At 50.2% G+C, this 21,702-nt stretch overlaps 1 protein-coding gene across 1 annotated transcript in view; it reads right to left on the reverse strand.

Annotated features, from left to right (window-relative positions):
* The window catches only part of SRP54 (signal recognition particle 54), a 77,747-nt gene that overhangs the window by 43,105 nt on the left and 12,940 nt on the right, over nucleotides 1-21,702 (reverse strand). The window contains exons 3-6 of the mRNA XM_075330570.1: nucleotides 18,817-18,908; nucleotides 18,579-18,663; nucleotides 3,364-3,468; nucleotides 3,206-3,272 (exon numbers count right to left, since the gene is read on the reverse strand). Of these exons, the coding sequence (XP_075186685.1) occupies nucleotides 3,206-3,272; nucleotides 3,364-3,468; nucleotides 18,579-18,663; nucleotides 18,817-18,908 (349 nt within the window). The remainder of the gene's footprint in view (nucleotides 1-3,205; nucleotides 3,273-3,363; nucleotides 3,469-18,578; nucleotides 18,664-18,816; nucleotides 18,909-21,702) is intronic.

Below are 21,702 nucleotides of genomic sequence, written 5' to 3' on the forward strand. Positions count from 1 at the left end.
ATTGTGCAAAATATAAAAAAAATAAAAATTAAAAAGTTTGATATTTTCTACTGTTAAACACTAGGGGGAGCAGCTTCTGAAATCCTACTGAATTTCACCTGTATAAAAAGCTCAGATTACAGCCTGCAGTAAAGTGGGCGGAGTCTGCACTCCTGTGTGTGATGGCACGCCTCCCCCTCCTAATCTGAGTGTTTACAACAGATAACAGAGAATGACATGTAAGGACACAGTGCAGAGCCATTTTCCTGGTGACCAGAAATGTCTAAAGTGTCACCAAGGACAGCAGGAGTATCACACAGGACAGGATTAGATACACGGCTCTGCAGACAGTATCACACAGGATAGGATTAGATACACAGCTCAGCAGACAGTATCACACAGGATAGGATTAGATACATGGCTCTGCAGACCGTATCACAGGATAGGATTAGATACACAGCTTATCAGACAGTATGACACTATAGGATTAGATACACAGCCCTGCATACAGTATCACAGGATAGGATTAGATACACGGCTCAGCAGACAGTATCACACCGGACATTATTAGATACACAGCTCAGCAGACAGTATCACACAGGATAGGATTAGATACACAGCTCAGCAGACATCACACAGGATAGGATTAGATACATAGCTGAGCAGACAGTATTACACAGGATAGGATTAGATACACGGCTCAGCAGACAGTATCACACGACAGGATTAGATACACAGCCGTACAGACAGTATCACACAGGAGAGGATTAGATACAAAACCCTGCAGACAGCATCACCGGTACACACACAGGTACTCACATGCAGTGGCGCGCACACACACACACACACAATCACACAATCACACACACACAATCACCCCTGATGGGGACCTTGTGCCACACACACACACACACACACACAACCTTTCACATCATTCCTCCCTGTGACCTCCGGTGGGCGCTCCAGGCAGCTGTGCTGCATGCCATCCTCCCCTGCGTCCGGCCGACATTTCACACATCCGATTGCACGCACACACACACACACACACACACACACACACTCACACATCCAATCGCATACACTCACACATCCAATCGCATACACTCACACATCCAATCGCACACACTCACGATATCGCACACACTCACGATATCGCACATACACGTACAATCGCGCACACACACTCACAATATCCGGAGATATCACATGCTTCCCATGTGATCCTCTCGCAGGTCCTGGAAGCTCACTGCACAGCATCGCAAGCGCCGACACACACTCACAATCACCCCTGATGGGGACCTTGTGACACTGACACACACACACACACACACACACACACACACAGCTGGGGGAGCTACGGCAGCGGGCAGAGTGGGGACTTGGGAGAACGGAGGAAGGGGGGGTGTCATTGGAGACGGTAATGGCGGGGGGAGGGGCGGCGTCAGTAGCTGGGGCTGGGGAGAACGGAGGGATGGGATGTCAATGGAGACAGTAACAAGGGGAGGGGAGGGGAGGGGGCCCGTACTCACACATCCCGGCGGGTGACAGGGGTAAAGTGGAGCAAACAGCACACGCTGTGAGCTCCACAATAATGGCGCTGAACTCCTCCCTCTGTTGTGTTCTGGACAGCCCAAAGGGCGCGTCCAGGTCACAGCAGACGCCCACTGTAACGTACTTCATGGGGTCGGACACCGACTATCAGAGTCTATGCACAGTGTCTGCCGTAAAGGAAGGAGTTACTGTCGTTACACACACGGCAAATCCAGTATGGCAGCCCCCAGTGCCTCCAGTAAAATAAGAATTACATAAAAACTAAATAAGCTGTGATTTTCATTTTGTATTAGAAATACTTGATTTCATAATCAATATTTTTAATACAAAAATAAAAAAAACGCGATACCTTCCCTTTAAACTACGTGTGTGCCAATAGTGTACTACTGACGTTGTTTGGCCAGAATATATTGGCAATTCTTTCTTTGATTGGACCCGTTGAAGCACAGGAGGTGCGAAACGGCCGTCGTCCATAGGGGGCCTGCACCCGTCTCTCTCCCCGCTACTTTTAATCTGCACTTTACGATGAAATAAAGCACTTTGGAATACTGGATGGTGTCTGTCGTAGATTTCTACTTCATGGACACTGGTAATCCTTTGCTCTACCTTGAACTGAAAAGCTTAGTAGACTATTGGAGGCAATAGGTAAGAAAAAGGAACCGCACTCCTTCGCTTGTGCTGGAATCTTTTATTCAAAACGGTGCATGCCAGCCTTTTTACCATGCACCGTTTTGAATAAAAGATCCCAGCACAAGCAAAGGAGTGCGGTTCCTTTTTCTTACCTCCTACCATCCATGGATTCTATTATACAACGCGCACCCCGCGCTGGACTGAATCGCTGGCAAGTGAATACCCCAGGCAGACGCGGTACCGCAGGTGACAGGCAGTGGTGCACGACCATTCTTCCTCTGTGTTTGCATTGGAGGCAATAGGGTGCGTTACACGCAGCGACATCGCTAGCGATGTAGCTGGTGAAAGCACCCGCCCCCGTCGGTTGTGCGTCACGGTCAAATCGCTGCCCGTGGTGCACAACATCGCTAATACCCGTCACACTACTTACCTGCCTAGCGACGTCGCTGTGGCCAGCGAACTGCCTCCTTTCTAAGAGGGTAGTTCTTTCGGAGGCACAGCGACGTCACTAAGCGGCGCCCAATAGGGGCGGAGGGGCGGAGATGAGTGGGCTGAAAATCCCGCCCACCTCCTTCCTTCCTCATTGCCGGTGACGCAGGTACGGTGAGGTTACTCGTTCCTGCGGTGTCACACATAGCGATGTGTGCTGCCGCAGGAACAACGAACAACCTGCGTCCTGCAACAGAAACGATATTCGGGAAAGGAACGACGTGTCAACGATCAGGTGAGTAATTTTGATTGTTAATGGTCGTTCCTGCGTTTCACACGCAACGACGTCACTAACAAGGCCTGATGTGCGTCATGAATTCCGTGACCCCAACGACATCTCATTAGCGATGTCGTTGTGTGTAAAGCCCGCTAATGGCAGACATACGCAACCAGAAATCTGGATAGATCCAGAATTACGTTTAGCTGCACTGTTCAAAACGTTTACCCAGAACATGATGATGAAGCGTGGTGTGAACCTAGTCGTACAAACCCACTGAAGGAGTTTCATAAAACTGATCAACTGCAATGGGTCTGAATTGGCGGCTGCAGCACTCACCTGCTCTGAACGTATCTGCACATATCAAACACGTCTTCCATCCTTTTCTCTGATAGTAATACGCCAGCTAGAAAATAAAAATACAGTAAGGATGACCAGATACAGGATAACGTACCAGGAACAAGGCCACAATGAGGAAACGCAGCCATATATCTTACCTTAGAACAAGTTGTGGTCTTTCCACTGCCCTGCAATCCGACAAACATGATCACATTCGGCTTTCCTTTCGTAGGCGTCCATGCCTTCACTCCAGGATCTACCAGCTATGGAACAAGAGGAACATTTCAGCTTCGTATATATTTTCTTAATGGTGACACTTTTAAAGAACTAAAACATACATTGTTTGCATTGATTGTCAGTGGTTATGAAGAGGGCGGTAAAAGCAAAAAACGTAGTGTGTTGGTTCAAAAGGTCATAGACTCAGCGAACATTACATGCTTCAGATTTGGATGAATAAGTAGAAAAAAAAGAGAATTTTGTTTACTTACCGTAAATTCTTTTTCTTATAGTTCCGTATTGGGAGACCCAGACCATGGGTGTTTAGCTTCTGCCTCCGGAGGACACACAAAGTACTACACTAAAAAGTGTAGCTCCTCCCTCTGAGCTTATACACCCCCTGGAGAACCAGATCTAGCCAGTTTAGTGCAAATGCTGAAGGAGAATAGCCACCCACAAGTAGAACCGAGTAAGAACCGGAACAACCGGAGACTCTGTCCACGACAACAGCCGGTGATAACACGCGGAACAAGAAATTGCCAACAGGCAACAGGGAGGGAGCTGGGTCTCCCAATACGGAACTATAAGAAAACGAATTTACGGTAAGTAACAAAATTCTCTTTCTTTATCGTTCCTTTGGGAGACCCAGACCATGGGACGTTCCAAAGCTGTCCCTGGGTGGGAAGAAACAGAAAAAACTAAGAAGTAGGCAGAACCTAACTTCACAAGTGGGCGACAGCCGCCTGAAGGATGCGTCTGCCCAAGCTCGCATCTGCCGAAGCATGAGCATGCACTTGGTAGTGCTTCGAAAAGGTATGCAGGCTAGTCCAAGTGGCAGCCTGACAGACTTGTTGAGCCGTAGCCTGGTGCCTAAAAGCCCAAGAGGCACCGACAGCTCTGGTCGAGTGTGCTTTGATCCCCGGCGGGGGAGGCACCTGAGTACACTGGTAGGCGTCCGAAATGGTCGATCTAATCCAACGGGCCAAGGTCAGCTTAGAAGCAGAGAGACCCTTCCGCCGCCCTGTGGTTAGCACAAAAAGAGAGGTGCACCGCCTAAGCGCAGCGGTGCGAGACACATAAATCCTGAGAGCACGCACCAAATCTAGAGTACGCAGCGCTTTCTCAAAGCGATGAACAGGGGCCGGACAGAAGGAAGGCAAGGAAATATCCTGGTTAAGGTGGAAGGGAGAGACCACCTTAGGAAGAAAGTCCGGCGTCGGACGGAGAACTACCTTGTCTTGGTGAAAAACCAAAAAAGGTGACTCCGAGGAGAGCGCAGCCAAATCAGAGACTCTCCTGAGAGAAGTTATGGCAACTAGAAAGGCCACCTTTTGAGAAAGACGATACAAAGAAACCTCCCTAAGGGGCTCGAAAGGGGGTTTCTGCAATACCGTGAGGACCAAGTTAAGGTCCCAGGGATCCAAGGGCCGCCGATAAGGCGGAATGATGTGAGATGCACCTTGCATGAAGGTGCGAACCTGAGCCAGCCGGGCGAGACGCCGCTGGAACAGCACTGATAGAGCTGAGACTTGTCCCTTGAGAGAGTTGAGGAACAGTCCTAGTTGCAGACCGGACTGTAAAAAAGACAGAAGGGTCGGTAACGAGAATGGCCAAGGAGAATGGCCGGAAGAGCGACACCAGGACAGGAAAATTTTCCAAGTCCTGTGATAGATCTTGACAGAGGAAGACTTACGGGCCCGGGTCATAGTGGAGATGACTTCAGGAGGAATACCAGAAGCCGTCAAAATCCAGGACTCAAGAGCCACGCCGTCAACTTGAGTGCCGCAGAATTCGGGCGGAAAAACGGACCTTGCGAGAGCAGGTCTGGACGGTCCGGAAGATGCCACGGCATCTCCACGGACAGTTGGAGCAGGTCCGGATACCAAGCTCGCCTGGGCCAGTCCGGTGCAATGAGGATGACTCGACGGCCCTCTATTCTGATCTTGCGCAGGACTCTGGGCAAGAGCGCTAGAGGGGGAAACACGTAGGACAGACGAAACTGGGACCAGTCTTGAACCAGAGCGTCCACGGCGAAGGCCTGAGGATCGTGGGAGCGAGCCACATAAACCGGAACCTTGTTGTTGTGACGGGATGCCATTAGGTCCACGTCCGGAGTGCCCCACTTGCGACAGATTGACTGAAACACTGCCGGGTGCAGGGACCACTCGCCACCGTCCACGGATTGACGGCTGAGATAATCTGCCTCCCAGTTTTCTACGCCAGGGATGTGGACTGCGGATATGGTGGACTTGGAGTCCTCCGCCCATTGAAGAATGCGTTGGACCTCCAACATTGCCAGGCGGCTGCGTGTCCCGCCTTGGTGATTGATGTAGGCAACCGCTGTCGCGTTGTCTGACTGGACTCGAATGTGCCTGCCCGCCAACAGGTGGTGAAAGGCTAGGAGAGCTAGAAGCACAGCTCTGGTTTCCAGCACATTGATTGAAAGGGCTGACTCAGACGGAGTCCAAGTGCCCTGTGCTCTGTGGTGGAGATGTACCGCTCCCAAGCCGGATAGGCTGGCATCCGTGGTGAGAATCACCCAGGACGGAGTCAGGAAGGTGCGCCCTTGGGACAGGGAGAGGGGTCGAAGCCACCACAGAAGAGAGCTCCTGGTCCGTGGCGACAGAGCCACTAACCTCTGTAAGGAGGAAGGCCGCTTGTCCCAACAGCGGAGAATGTCCAGCTGCAGAGGACGCAGAAGGAACTGGGCAAAGGGAACCGCCTCCATGGAGGCCACCATTTGACCCAGCACCTGCATCAGGCGCTTGAGGGAATAACGGCGGGGCCTCAGGAGAGAGCGCACCGCTAGCCGGAGAGACTGCTGTTTGATTAAGGGCAACTTCACAAGTGCCGGCAAAGTCTCGAACTGCATCCCTAGGTACGTGAGACTCTGGGTTGGAGTCAGAGTGGATTTGGGAAGATTGACAATCCACCCGAATTTGGCTAGGGTGGAGTGAGCGAAACACTCCGCTGACAGTCTGCGCTGGATGGACCCTTGACCAGAAGGTCGTCCAGATAAGGAAGCACTGCTAACCCCTGGAGGTGCAGGACCGCAATCACTGCCGCCATGACCTTGGTGAATACCCGAGGGGCCGTGGCTAACCCGAAGGGGAGAGCCACGAATTGGAAATGATCCTCTCCTATCGCAAAACGTAACCAACGCTGATGTGACACAGCGATTGGCACATGTAGATAGGCATCTCTGATGTCGATGGACGCCAGGAGTAAAAACCTCTGAACCGTTCCTGAGCGGGAACTGGTACAATCACACCGTTTGCCTGCAAGGTTGCCACGGCCTGCGAGAAGGCGGCGGCCTTGGAGCAGGGGGGAGTTGAGAGAAAAAAATCTGTTTGGCGGGCTGGAAGAGAATTCTATCCTGTAGCCGTGAGATATGATGTCTCTCACCCACTGATCGGAGACTTGCTTTAACCAAGCGTCGCCAAAGTGGGAGAGCCTGCCACCGACTAAGGACGTGGCTGGAGTGGGCCGAGAGTCATGAGGAGGCTGCCTTAGTGGCAGAACCTCCTGCGGTCTTCTGCGGACGCGCTTTTGGGCGCCAGTTGGATTTCTGATCCTTGGCTGAGTTAGCGGACGAGGCGGAAGGCTTAGAGGATGACCAGTTGGAGGAACGAAAGGAACGAACCTCGATTGATTCCTACCCTGGGCGGGTTTCCTGGTCTTGGTTTGTGGCATGGAAGTACTCTTCCCGCCAGTAGCTTCTTTAATGATTTCATCCAGCTGTTCACCAAACAGCCGTGAACCAGCAAAATGGAGCCCAGCAAGAAACTTCTTGGAAGAAGCATCTGCCTTCCACTCTCGAAGCCACAAAATCCTGCGGATAACAAGAGAATTAGCTGAAGCCTCCGCAGTGTGGTGAGCAGCCTCTAGCATGGCAGACATGGCATAAGATGAAAAAGCTGAAGCCTGAGAAGTTAAGGTAACCATCTCAGGCATAGATTCCTTGGTGAGGGAATGCATCTCCTCTAGAGAAGCAGAGATGGCTTTGAGAGCCCCCACTTCTGCAAAAGTCGGGGAAAACGCGGCCCCCGCAGCTTCATACACAGATTTGGCCAGAAGGTCAATCTGACGGTCAGTGGCATCCATAATGGAAGTGCCATCAGCCACCGACACAACGGTCCGGGCTGAGAGCCTAGACACCGGAGGGTCTACCTTTGGGGAGTGAGACCACTCCTTGACCACCTCAGGTGGAAATGGAAACCGGTCATCAGAACCACTCTTTGGAAAGCGCTTGTCAGGGCAGGCCCTGGGTTTGGTGACAGCGGTCTGAAAACTGGAGTGGTTAAAGAACACACTCTTCACTCTCTTAGGCGAGGTAAACTGATGTTTTTCTGCCAGAGAGGGTTGCTCCTCTGACACTGGCGGATTGAGATCCAGCACAGAATTAATAGAAGCAATCAAATCACTAAGATCTGAGTCACCCTCAGAGAAATCGATGGGATACATAGCCTCCGAGCCCCCAGTGAGGGCATCCTCCTCATCTTGCGAGTCAGCTCTTGAGACAGAGCCGTGGGAGGGGGAGGAAACCCTGCGCCTTCTCTTAGAAGGACGGGGTCTGGGATCAGATGATCAATCCTCCGTGAGCTCTGATGGACGGAGGTCAGAGGATAGGAATCCTCTGGCAAGAGTATTAGAGGCACCCTGTGAGGAGGGCTGATGCATATTCATCAAAGTCCTGGACAAAAGTCCCATGGACTCAGCAAATGACTGGGATATGGACCTAGAAAAGGACTCTACCCAGGCCGGGGGTTCAGCCACAGGTGCGGCAGCAGCAGCCTGAGAGACCACTGGGGGTGAGACTCCAGGCTGTGGCACCGCCAAGTTAGAGCAGACATCACAATGTGGATAGGTGCTCGGCTCAGGCAGCAGGAGCTTACATGCAGTGCATGCAGAATAAAGCTTTGGAGCCTTGCTCCTTGTGTGAGACATGCTGCTGGAGTGGGGGCTTTGCAGAGAATGAACCCCAGGGAGAATATACAGAGGTCCACAACCGGAGACCGGCTGTGGCTTACCAGACCGCTGAGCGCGGTGTTGTGTGCCCTCCAGATCCCGAAGCCCGGTCCTCCAGTCGCAGCACCTCAGCAGAGATGCAGAATGCAGGATGTCCCAGAGCAGAGTGAACTAGTGATGGGTAGTTCGTGAGTGAGTAGTTCAAAATGAACTAATCTTCAGAGTGAACTAGTTCATCTATCACCATCCTGACAGAGATTAGTTCATTATGAACTAAACAGCAGTGTGAGGAGACAGAGAGTGATCCTCTACAGCTCCAGGAGGCTCCTGCTCTCACACTGGAAGGTAGTAAAACACTAGCACACATCAAATACAAATATAATAGTAATAATAATATTAATAAAAACTGAAATTGCACAGTAGAGAGACACAGCTCATATGTGTGTATGTGAGAGAGTTTTTCTGTGTGTGGTTCATGCCCCTCACCTGTCTGTATGATAAGATCAGCCTCCTGTAGTGGATCGGCCTCCTGTAGAGGAGCAGCCTCCTGTAGTCTAGAAGATCAGTCTTGCTAAAAACTTTACCACTGGCTCCTGTTCTGGTCTCAAAATGGTGAATGCTGAACTGCTCCTCAGCTCCCTCATACACATTCATTATGAGTCAGTACTCTACACTACCACAGGGGGTGCTGCTAGGGCTCAGTGAGATGCATCAGATTGAACTAGGCTCTCCTGATTCATTCTCAATAGAACATTTAGTTCAGCAGCTCATATAGTTCATTTAGTTCACAGGTCACATGATGCATTTCCTGTCAGCTCCTCCAGAGAAATACTGAACTAAATGAACTAATCTTTTGAACTAAACACAGCGAGTGTGAGGAGACAGAGTGAACCTCATACAAGCTCCAGGAGGCTCCTGCTCTCACACTGGCTCTTTATAGCCCCTGATGCTGGAAAAGGAGGTCGTAAAACACTCTACCACACATCAAATACAAATATAATAGTAATAATATTAATAAAAAATCAAATTGCACAGTAGACAGACACAGCTCATATGTGTGTATGAGAGAAAGTTTGTGTGTGTGGTTCATGCCCCTCACCCGTCTGTGTGATAGGATCACCCTCCTGTAGAGGATCGGCCTCCTGTAGAGGATCGGCCTCCTGTAGAGGATCGGCCTCCTGTAGAGGATCGGCCTCCTGTAGCCTAGAAGATCAGTCTTGCTAAAATCTTTACCATTGGCTCATGTTCTTTTCTCAAAATGGTGGCTGCTGACCTGCTTCTCAGCTCCCTCATACACATTCATTAGGAGTCAGTACTCTACACTACCACAGGGGGCGCTGCTGGGCTCAGTGACATGCATCAGACTGAACTAGGCCGTCCTGATTCATTCTCAGTACAACATTTAGTTCAGCAGTTCATATAGTTCATTTAGTTCACAGGTCACATGATGCATTTCCTGTCAGCTCATAGGACAGGGTGGAGAGAAATACTGAACTAAATGAGCTAATCTTTTGAACTAATCTTTTCAGTGAACTAATTCATGGTGAACTAATCACCAAAATGAACTAGATTTCCCATCACTAGAGTGAACTCTGCCTGAGAAACTAGGGGGCGTTCCTATAAAAGAGCGGGAACTGGAGGGCTATAGAGACCTGCAGGGAAGGAGGGACGCCCCAGCAGTGGGGAGTGTCCCTCTTCAGTGTAGAACGGCCGCCGGGAGGAGCCGAACCGGTCCCTCTGCATGAGTGACATGCGAGGGCAGGAAAATGAAACTAGGACTCCGGCGAAGCCGGGGCCTAAATTTAAGCGGCGAGGTCGACAAGCAGGCACCATCGGCGCGGTTCTCAGGCAAAAGCTAGAAAACCCGTCGGAAAAGTTAAAACAATCACATACAGCATACTCTCCCCTTACAATAAAGAACCAGGACCCCCAACATAAACGTCTCAGGTACTTAGCTGCTGAGACGCAGGGCCATGTCCCTGTGGATGAGTGCTCCGGTCCAACAGAATCCTCAAGGGGCTGTGGATAGAGACCGGACTCCTGCCAGGCATGGAGACCGTGCTGGCTCCCACTTCAAGCCAGAGCCCAGAAGGGATGGTGAAGGAGCGCGGCATGTAAGGCTGCAGCCTTGTAAATCAACCTTAACAACACCGCCGACACAGTGGGGTAAGAAGGGACATGCCGGGAGTCCAGACATGGAACCGCTTTTCTTCAAACTCTTTCCAAAAGTCAAACAAATCAGATGAGAATGCATGTGTGGATGTATGCCTCCTGACACAAAGCGATAAACTGGCTAGGACTGGCTCTCCAGGGGGTGTATAAGCTCAGAGGGAGGAGCTACACTTTTTAGTGTAGTACTTTGTGTGTCCTCCGGAGGCAGAAGCTAAACACCCATGGTCTGGGTCTCCCAAAGGAACGATAAAGAAATAAGATGATTGGGAAGTATTCTCATTTCTGTATATGATGCATAACAGGACATTTAGCTATAACAGAGGAGAGGCTAAACTAAACGCTCATGGGTCCTTTATCAATGAACTTAGGACATATAGAGCCCCTAGGTAGTAGTATATTCCTCCACATTACTCCTATCAAATGGTCACTTCAAGATGATCTGGCGCATTTCTCAAGAATAAAGCTTAGGAAACTTAAGGCCGCTTTACACGCAACGATAGGTTGTTGGGGTTATGGAATTCGTGATGGACATCCGGCATAGTTAGCGACGTCGTTGCGTGTGACACCTTTGAGCGAGTGTTAACGATCACTAATACTCACCAAATCGTTGATGCGTCGTTCATTTTCAAAATATCGTTGCTGCTGCTGGACGCAGGTTGTTGGTTGTTCCTGAGGCAGCACACATCGCTACGTGTGACACCCCGGGAATGACGACCAACACCGTACCTGCGTCCTCCAGCAACGAGGTGGGATTGTCGTTAATGTGGCTTGTCTCCGCTTCTATTGGTGGCCTGCTGATTGACGTCGCTGTGACACCGAACGAACCCCCCCCCCTTTATTAAAAAAAAAAAAAGGTTGTTAGCCGGCCACAGCGACGTCACTAGGAAGGCAAGTATGTGTGATGCATCCTGGCGATATTGTTCGCCACGGGAAGCGATTTGCCCGTGACGCACAAACGACGGGAAAAGGTACAATCGCTAGCGACAACGCAGCGTGTAAAGCAGCCTTTAGCGTTAAAGCTTGATGAAGAGGCCAGATCACAGTAAAAAAGAATTTTGTTTACTTACCGTAAATTCTTTTTCTTATAGTTCCGTAATGGGAGACCCAGACCATGGGTGTATAGCTTCTGCCTCCGGAGAACACACAAAGTACTACACTAAAAAGTGTAGCTCCTCCCTCTGAGCATATACACCCCCTGGATCACCAAATATAGCCAGTTTAGTGCAAAAGCTGAAGGAGAATAGCCACCCACAAGTAGAGATAGAGCAAGAACCGGAACAACCGGAGCCTCTGTCTACAACAACAGCCGGTGATAACACGCGGAACAAGAAACTGCCAACAGGCAACAGGGAGGGTGCTGGGTCTCCCATTACGAAACTATAAGAAAAAGAATTTACGGTAAGTAAACAAAATTCTCTTTTTCTTCATCGTTCCTATGGGAAACCCAGACCATGGGACGTCTCAAAGCAGTCCATGGGTGGGAATAAACAGAAAACTGAGAAGTAGGCGAAACCTAACTTCACAAATGGGCGACAGGATGCGTCTGCCCAAGCTCGCATCTGCCGAAGCATGAGCATGCACTTGGTAGTGCTTCGAAAAGGTATGCAGACTAGCCCAAGTGGCAGCCTGACCGACCTGCTGAGCCGTAGCCTGGTGCCTGAGAAGCCAAGAGGCACCGACAGCTCTGGTCGAGTGTGCCTTGATCCTCGGCGGGGGAGGCACCTGAGTACACTGGTAGGCATCGGAAATGGCCGACCTAATCCAACGAGCTAGGGTCGGCTTAAAACCGAGAGGCCCTCACGCCGACCTGTGGTCAGCACAAAAAGGGAGGTGCACCGCCTAACAACAGCGGTGCGAAACACATAGATCCGGAGCGCCCGCACCAGATCCAGAGTATGCAACGCTTTTTCAAAGCGATGAACAGGAGCCGGACAAAAGGAAGGCAGGGAAATGTCCTGGTTAAGGTGGAAAGGAGAAACCACCTTAGGGAGAAAGTCCGGAGTCGGACGGAGAACCACCTTGTCTTGATGAAAAACCAAAAAAGGTGACTCCGAAGAGAGCGCAGCCAAATCAGAGACTCTCCTGAGAGAAGTTATGGCCACTAGAAAGACCACTTTCTGTGAAAGACGAGACAAAGAAACCTCCCTAAGAGGCTCAAAGGGGGGTTTCTGGAAAGCCGTGAGGACCAGATTAAGGTCCCAGGGATCCAAGGGCCGCCGGTAAGGCGCAATGCTGTGAGATGCGCCCTGCATGAAGGAGCGCACCTGAGCCAGCCGAGCGATACGCCGCTGGCACAACAATGACAGAGCCGAGACCTGTCCCTTGAGGGAATTGAGGGATAGTCCTAGCTGCAGACGGACTGCAGAAAGGACAGAAGGGTCGGCAAGGAAAAAGGCCAAGAAGCATGGCCGGAAGAGCGACACCAGGACAGGAAAATTCTCCAGGTCCTGTGATAGATTTTGGCCAAGGAATACTTCCGAGCCCGAGTCATAGTGGAGATGACTTCAGGAGGGATACCAGAAGTCGTCAAGATCCAGGACTCAAGAGCCACGCCGTCAATCTGAGAGCCGCAGAATTCAGGTGGAAAAACGGACCTTGTGAGAGAAGGTCTGAACGGTCCGGGAGATGCCACGGCACCTCTACGGACAGATGGAGCAGGTCTGGGTACCAAGCTCACCTGGGCCAGTCTGGAGCAATGAGAATGACCCGACGCCCTCCATTCTGAGCTTGCGCAGGACTCTGAGCAAGAGCTAGAGAGGGAAACACGTAAGACAGACGAAACTGGGACAAATCTTGAACCAGCGCGTCCGCTGCAAAGGCCTGAGGATCGTGGGAGTGAAGATCCACTTCCGGAGTGCCCCCCTTGCGGCAGAGTGACCGAAACACTGCCGAATGCAGAGCCCACTCGCCGCTGTCCACGGTTTGACGGCTGAGATAATCTGCCTCCCAGTTTTCCACGCCTGGGATGTGGACTGCAGATATGGTGGACTTGGAGTCCTCCGTCCACTGAAGGATGCGTTGAACCTCCAACATTGCCAGGCGGCCCACTAACCTGTGCAAGGAGCAAGGTTGCTTGTCCCAACAGCGGAGAATGTCCAGCTGCAGAGGACGCAGATGGAACTGGGCAAAGGAACCGCTTCAATTGACGCCACCATCTGACCCAGCACCTGCATTAGGTGCCTGATGGAATGACGGCGGGGCCTCAGCAAAGGGCGCACCACCAGTGGAGGGACTGCTGTTTGACTAAGGGCAGGTTCACCAGTGCCGGCAGAGTCTCGAATTGCATCCCTAGGTACATGAGCTTCTGGGTCGGAGTCAGAGTGGACTTGGGAAAAGGACAAGCCACCCGAATTGGACTAGAGTGGCGAGAGTGAGCGAGACACTCCGCTGACAGTCCACGCTGGATGAAGCCTTGACTAGAAGGCCGTCCAGGAAAAGGGATTACTGCCAACCCCCGGAGGTGCAGAACCGCAACCACTGCTGCCATGACCCTGATGAATACTCGAGGGGCCGTGGCTAACCCGAAGGGAAGAGCCACGAATTGGAAATGTTCCTCTCCGATTGCAAAACGTAGCCAACGCTGGTGTGAAACTGCAATTGGCACATGCAAATAGGCATCTCTGATGTCGAGGATGCTAGGAAATCTCCTTGGGTCATTGAGTCAATGACTGATCGCAGAGACTCCATGCGAAAATGCCGCACCTGAACATGCTTTTTGAGAAGCTTGAGATCCAGGATGGGCCGGAAGGAACCGTCCCTTTCGGGGACTAGGAAGAGATTTGAGTAGAAACCTCTGAACCGTTCCCAGGCGGGAACCGGTACAATTACTCCGTTGGCCTGCAAGGGTGCCACGGCCTGTGAGAAGGCGGCGGCCTTGGAGCAGGGGGGAGTTGACCGAAAAAAATCTGTTTGGCGGGCTGGATAGAATTCTATCCTGTAGCCGTGGGAGGTGAAATCCCGCACCCACTGATCGGAGAGGTGTTGAAACCACTCGTCGCCAAAAGCGGGAGAGCCTGCCACCGACCAAGGACGTTGCTGGCGCGGCCAGATAGTCAGGAGGAGGCTGCCTTAGTGGCAGCAGCTCCTGCTCTGAGGACGCGGCTTCGTGCGTCAGATGGGTTTTTGGTCCTTGGCTGAGTTAGTGGACGAGGCCGAGGGCTTAGAGGACGACCAGTTGGTGGAACGAAAGGAACGAAACCTCGACTGGATCCTGCCCTGGACAGGTTTCCTGGTTTTGTTTGTGGCATGGAAGTACTCTTCCCGCCAGTAGCTTCCTGAATAATTTCATCCAGTTGTTCACCGAACAGCCTGGGCCCAGCAAATGGGAGCCCAGCAAGGTACTTCATTGAAGAAGCGTCTGCCTTCCACTCTCGAAGCCACAAGATCCTGCGCATAGCGAGAGAATTAGCCGAAGCCACCGCAGTGCGGTGAGAAGCCTCCAGCATGGCAGACATGGCATAGGATGAAAAGGCTGAAGCCTGGAAGTTAAGGCAACCATTTCGGGCATAGAGTCCCTGGTGAGGGAAAGCATCTCCTCTAGAGAAGCAGAGATGGCTATGAGAGCCCACACTGCTGCAAAAGATGGGGAGAACGAGACCCCTGCCGCCTCATACAGATTTGGCCAGAAGGTCAACCTGGCGGTCAGTTACTCTTCCCGCCAGGGAATCCTTAAGAGAGGTGCCATCAGCCACTGATACAACGGTCCGGGCTGAGAGTCTAGACACCGGGGGGTCTACCTTTCGGGAATGAGCCCACTCCTTGATCACTTCTGGTGGAAACGGAAAACTGTCATCAGAACCACGCTTTGGGCAGCGTCTGTCAGGACAGGCCCTAGGCTTGGTCACAGTGGCCTGAAAACTGGAGTGGTTAAGGAACACACTCTTTGTCCTCTTAGGCAAGGTAAACTGGTGCTTTCTTGCCAGAGAGGGTTGCTCCTCTGATACAGGCGGATTGAGGTCCAGTACAAAATTAATGGACGCAATCAAATCACTAGCATCTGCGTCACTTTCGGGCAGATCAATGGGGTACATGGAGGTAGCGTCCGAGCCCCCAGTAAAGGCATCCTCCTCGTCCTGCGAGTCAGCTCGTGAATCAGAGCCGTGGGACGAGGAAGGAGAGGGGACCCTGCGTCTCCTTTTAGGAGGACGGGGTCTGAGACCAGATGGAGAATCCTCTGTGATCTTTGCTGAGCGAGCCGTAGCAGAAGAAGCGCCCTGAGAAGGGGGCTGATGCATGCTCAGCAGAGTCCGGGACAGCTGTCCCATGGAGAGAAGGATTCTGCCCAAGCCGGGGGTTCAGCCACCGGAGCCGGAGCAGCCGGAGGAACCACTGGGGATGAGACTCCAGGCTGAGGCACCACCATGTTAGAGCAGGCATCACAATGTGGTTATGTGCTCGGTACAGGCAGTAGGAGCCTACATGCAGTGCATATTGAGTACAGCCTTGCTGCTTGTGTGAGACATGCTGCTGAAGTGGGGGCTCTGAGTCAGAATGACACCCAGCAGAGTATATAAGCAGCGTATATAATATAAGCAGGTCCACAACCGGAGGTTGTGGCTTGCCATACTGTCTGACATTCTGCCAACCCCTCTCTGTGCCCTCCAGATCCCACAGCCCGGACCCCCAGAGAGATACTGCAGCCAGCGCCGATCGCTGTGCTGACATAAGAACGCTGATAAAATTGCGCTTCTGCCCAAGCCGGAGCGAGGAGAGGGGGCGGGGCCTACTCTAAGAGCGGGATCCCGAGGGCCAAAGGAGATATACAGGGGAGGGAAACACTGTCCCTCTGCATGATTGGCATGCAGGGGCAGTGAAAACGAAACTAGGCCTCAGGCAAAGCCGGGGCCTAAATTTAACGATGCGGCCGGCGCGCAGGCACCATCGCGCGCGGTTCTCTGGTGAAAACCAGAGAACCGGCCGGAAATGTCAGAATACATACACAGCACACTCTCCCCAACAATAAAGTACAAGGGACCCCCGGATAATAACGTCTCAGATACTTAGCTTGTGAGACGCAGGGCCAGGTCCCTGAGGGATAGGTGCTCCGTCCGGCAGGGTCCTGAAAGGGCTGCGGATGGAGACCGGTCTCCTGCAAGGCAGGGAGAACCGTGCTGGCTCCCACTTCAAGCCAGAGCCCGAGGGATGGTGAAGGAGCGCGGCATGTAAGGCTCCAGCCCTGAAATCAACCTTAACAACACCGCCAACACAGTGGGGTGAGAAGGGACATGCCGGGAGTCCAGGCTTGGACCCGCTTTTCTTCAAACTCTTTCCAAAAATCAGATGAGAATGCATGTGTGGATGTGTGCCTCCTGAACACAAAGCATTGAACTGGCTATATTTGGTTATCCAGGGGGTGTATATGCTCGGAGGGAGGAGCTACACTTTTTAGTGTAGTACTTTGTGTGTCCTCCGGAGGCAGAAACTATACACCCATGGTCTGGGTCTCCCATAGGAACGATGAAGAAATAAGAAAATGTGAGCTTGAAGCAAGTCATGTCATAACGCACTTCTCACTATTTCCTGTCTTTGCAGCACTGCAACATTTGGACCTTGTTGCTGATCTCGTAGGTGAAAGCAGAAAAAAAAAATAAAATAAAAAAAAAAAAAATCAGAAAGTATCCAACTCCTTCAGACTCACGGCATTGTAGATTTTGGGTACTCACCATAAAAATCTTTGTAACCTTCATTGGGGGATACAGGAGACCATGCGAGCCCTGACCATAGTACGTCCTAATGCAGTCCCAGGGGTGGGTACAGAATAACACTCAAGACTGACCTCGGACCACTGCGGCCTGAAGAACCCATCTACCACGGCTCGCATGGTCATGGTCTCCTGTGTCATCAAATGAAGCGATAAAGAAAAGATGGGATTTGGCTCTCCACAGCCCTGCTGATCAGCTGTTTAAAGGGGATGAAACATTGTCCAAAGTTTTCTCATACCACCACACTTTTAGTACTGAATGTGCAAGTATATAGCTTTGTCCTGTAAAGGTGAATGGGACTGAATAGTAATACCAAAAGGCGCAGCTGTGTCTGGTAACCAATAAAGGGGACAGGGCAGTGACCGCACCACCATGGCCCCATCAGGCAGGCAACTGGCAGGGCGGCAAAGTTGAACCCCCACCAATCTTATATTGCTGGCCTATCAACTTTACACAATCAGGAAATATTACAGTTGAAGGAATAGAACTCCCTGAAAGGGGTTGTCTGGAACTTTAACATTGGTGACATATCCTTAGGGCATGTACACATGCTGCAGAAAATTTCTGTATTAAATCTGCACCTTTTGGCAGAAGAAAAAAAAAAAAAGCACCAAAAAATAAATTAAAAAAAAAAGCACGCATTTTGGGTGCTATTTTTTTTTTTTTTTTTTTTTTTTTTTTTTTAAGTCAATGGCTGTAAGGGCTAAAAATACAAAAAAAACCAACATGCTGCAGATTTTGTCTGCACCAAATCTGCCATGGGAAAAATAAAACAAAAAAAACAAACAAAAAAACGTGTGGACAGGACTTCTTAATTTTCAAACTTTGCTGGGTTCAGTTTGAGTATACAGATTTCTCAAAAAAAAAAAACAAAAAAAAAACAAACAAAAAAAACAAACCCATCAAGATCTGCATAAATAAAAAAAACCCGCACCATGTGCACATAGCCTTTGGTTAGATAATCAACATCTGATTGGTGGGGGTGTAAGGGGGTGGAGGTGTAACCCCTCACCGATGTGCTGTTCCCTGTACCGGTGGTGGATGGCACTGCTCAGTTGCGGAGCTGCACGGCATATCTCCATAAACTATGTTGCATATCTACCCTCTATTCAAATCACCAGGGAGCAGATGTGCAGTACTTGGCCATCAATGGGACAGTCCTGGACAATCCCTTTAAGCTCATGTGTTTTTTTATTTCAGTTATTCGGGTTAATTCAAAAGGACCTATTACTCCATAAATGTTAGATTCATGAGTTAAACTTTTTAATCATTGCTCATCAGTTATCAGCAATAGAAGATTGCACAGAAGACCATACCTTCACCAGTTCCTTGAAAACGGCGTGCTGGATCATCTTCCTCTTATTGAGGCCAGATGCCATTTCTTCCAAATCAATAGCGGACCTAGAGAGAGGACGAAACTTAACTATGTATGTGGCCATCGGGCATAGCTCAAGAATTAAAACCCAGCCTAACAAAAGCTAACATTGGCAATAGCGCACACTAAAAAGAAAAAACATAACCCCCCCCCCCCCCAATTAATCAGTGGCGTCGTACTTGACATTCTCTCTTAGCTGCTTTACGAGCTTGATATTGACGTCGGCTTCCAGGAGGGCCGTGCAGACTTCTTTCAGCATAGCACTGAGCACCTAAAACCCAAGCACAGCAGAGGTCAGCATGTCAGGGTGTCCGAGATACATCAGTTTTGTTTTCTACTAATTCTAAGACATCTCTTTTCTACATTCATATAGAGAGAAATCCTTTAGATCTCACGACTGATAATACGGAAAGACCAATAATCCAGCACATCACTATAATGTGGCATTTAATAAAATCAAGAGGACGATTGAGCATAAATAAGATCAAATTCATTAAAATTTTTCTAAAAAAAAAAAAAATAAATAAAAACCTGACTTTGAACTCCCCTAAGGCTAGGTTCACATTTCCGTTGTTGTTCATCAGTCACATGTGTTGCTTGACGCTTGTGACTGATGCGTTGTACAACGGATGACAAGAATAGAATTCAGTGTCATCATAAAGGGGATTCCGTTGTAAATTATGAGAGCGAGAGAATGATCAGCCGATCACTCTCAAAAGCCGGCGACCGGCTATTGTGAGCGAACAGATGATCTCCTGGTGGCCGGCTAATGAGAGCAATCGGCCGATCGCTCGCAGAAGCCGGCCGATCAGCCGATCGCTCGCAGAAGCCGGCCGATCAGCCGATCGCTCGCAGAAGCCGGCCGATCAGCCGATCGCTCGCAGAAGCCGGCCGATCAGCCGATCGCTCGCAGAAGCCGGCCGATCAGCCGATCGCTCGCAGAAGCCGGCCGATCAGCCGATCGCTCGCAGAAGCCGGCCGATCAGCCGATCGCTCGCAGAAGCCGGTTGACGGGAGATCAGCTGATCATTCGGTCGCCGAGAGAGAGCATGCGCAGCAGTGAAATCAAAAAGGATTCCGCTGCTCAAAAAAAAAACGTGACATGCTGCGTTCCTGCCGCCTGATGGTCAATCATTCCACGACTGATCAGTCGAACACCGGATGCAACACAGCGTCATCAGTCACAATCCGCCGTTCATACAAGTCTATGGGAACAACGGAATCCACCAAACAGATTGCGTTGTTTATCAGAGCGGCGGATTGTGACTGATCATAAACAACGGAAATGTGTAGCCTTACACTATTTACAGTGGCCTACAGCTTCCTGCCCCGAGTAAGCCCCGCTCTTCTATCTCAGGTATGTGATAGAGCCAGGCTTTAATTGTGCAATTATCACCCGACCTCCCAGACTTCATTATTTCATGCAACAAGAATTTGGCTTTCAGGTGACCAAATACATGATATAGGAGTCCGCCAAATGCCCATTAATCCAACTTATATTCCTACCGCCACATATATACAAATGTACACTCTGCTTGATTGAGCATGCATGTGCTTTTAATAGAGAAACGGGAATATGCAGCTCCCATACTCTTTTTGCTTTTAGCCCATGAGAAAAAAATTAGAGGGTATGTTGTCGTCCCCCAATATCTGCAGCTGAGGGAGCAAGAGATAGAGAAAACATCTAATTTAGGGCGCGCTCACACATCCGGATTTTCGCCGGTATACAGTACACTGGCAGCGCCGCAACTTCCGGGTCACATGACAGCATGTGACCGGCGCTTGTTGCGCTGCCACTGTACTGTATACATTGTACTGGTGTGCGCCGAATCCGTCAAACCGGCGAAAAGCCGGATGTGAGAGCGCGCCCTTATGCTCACGATAGTCATCCAGTCTTAACATGAGTTGCAGGTTTGGCCGACGTTCATTTAAAGGGGTTGTCCACTACTTTCACATTCATGGCCTATCCTTAGGATAAGTCATCAATGTCTGATTGGCGGGGGTCTCACATTCGGCACTCCTGACCAACAGCTTTTCTCGGTCCAGACAGCCATAAACGCTCAGTTGCGGAGCTGCGCCGTCATCTGATAGCATCCGGGTACTGCACATCGACTTTTTAGTCACAATAAGTGGCTGATGTGCAGTACCCGGCCGCTATCAGAAGGCGGAACACCTCCGGAGTATAAGCCATTAATGTAAAATTTGTGGCCAACATCTTTAATGTGTAAGGTAACCTTTAAAGGGGTATTCCCATCTCCAAGATTGTAGCCCAATATGTAGTAGGTATAATAATATTAGCAAATTCCTCCAATTAGAAATGTAGTATAGTCCTCCTGATTCATTATGTAGTTTACCTCATGTGCAGGGCATAGCAGGACCTTAGGTATCCATGGTTACAACCACAAACACTTATTTTACTTTCACTATATGGGTGGTTGTATCCATGGATACCTAAGGTCCTGCAATGCCCTGCACATGAGGTAAGCAACACAATCAAAACTATACTACATATCCCTGGTTATGACCACGCATATAGTCAGTTAGTTGCTCATGGTCATAACCATGGATACCCAAGGTCCTGCAATGCCCTGCACATGAGGTATAAGACTGAATCAGAAGAACAATACTACATTGTTAAGTAGAGGCGCTGCTGCTCCATATTGGGATAGGATCTTAGAGATGTGAATACCCCTTTAAAGGGAATCCATCACCAGGTTTTTGCTATGTAATCTGACAGCAGCATCATGTAGGGGAGTAACTCCAGTGATGTATCACTTAGACTACTGGGTGCAGCAGTTATGATAGGGTCACATTTTTCTCTGCTGCAGAGCTCAGTGTACAACCTACCCAGATCAAAGATAACCCCGCCGACACCACTAAATGTCAGCTTTCTGTGTTCAATGTATAGTGACAGAGCTGCTAATCAGTCCTGAGGGCCGGGGATGGACCAGGAGGCACAAGGCCAGTTGTCCTGTAGTGAATCTCCTGATGATAAAACACTGATTGTATTAAAACAGCAAAACACAGCCCAGTAAGTGACATTGCTAGAATCATGGTCTCAGCCC

This window comes from Anomaloglossus baeobatrachus, chromosome 12 (genome assembly GCF_048569485.1).
Source record: "Anomaloglossus baeobatrachus isolate aAnoBae1 chromosome 12, aAnoBae1.hap1, whole genome shotgun sequence".
NCBI classification, from domain to species: domain Eukaryota; kingdom Metazoa; phylum Chordata; class Amphibia; order Anura; family Aromobatidae; genus Anomaloglossus; species Anomaloglossus baeobatrachus.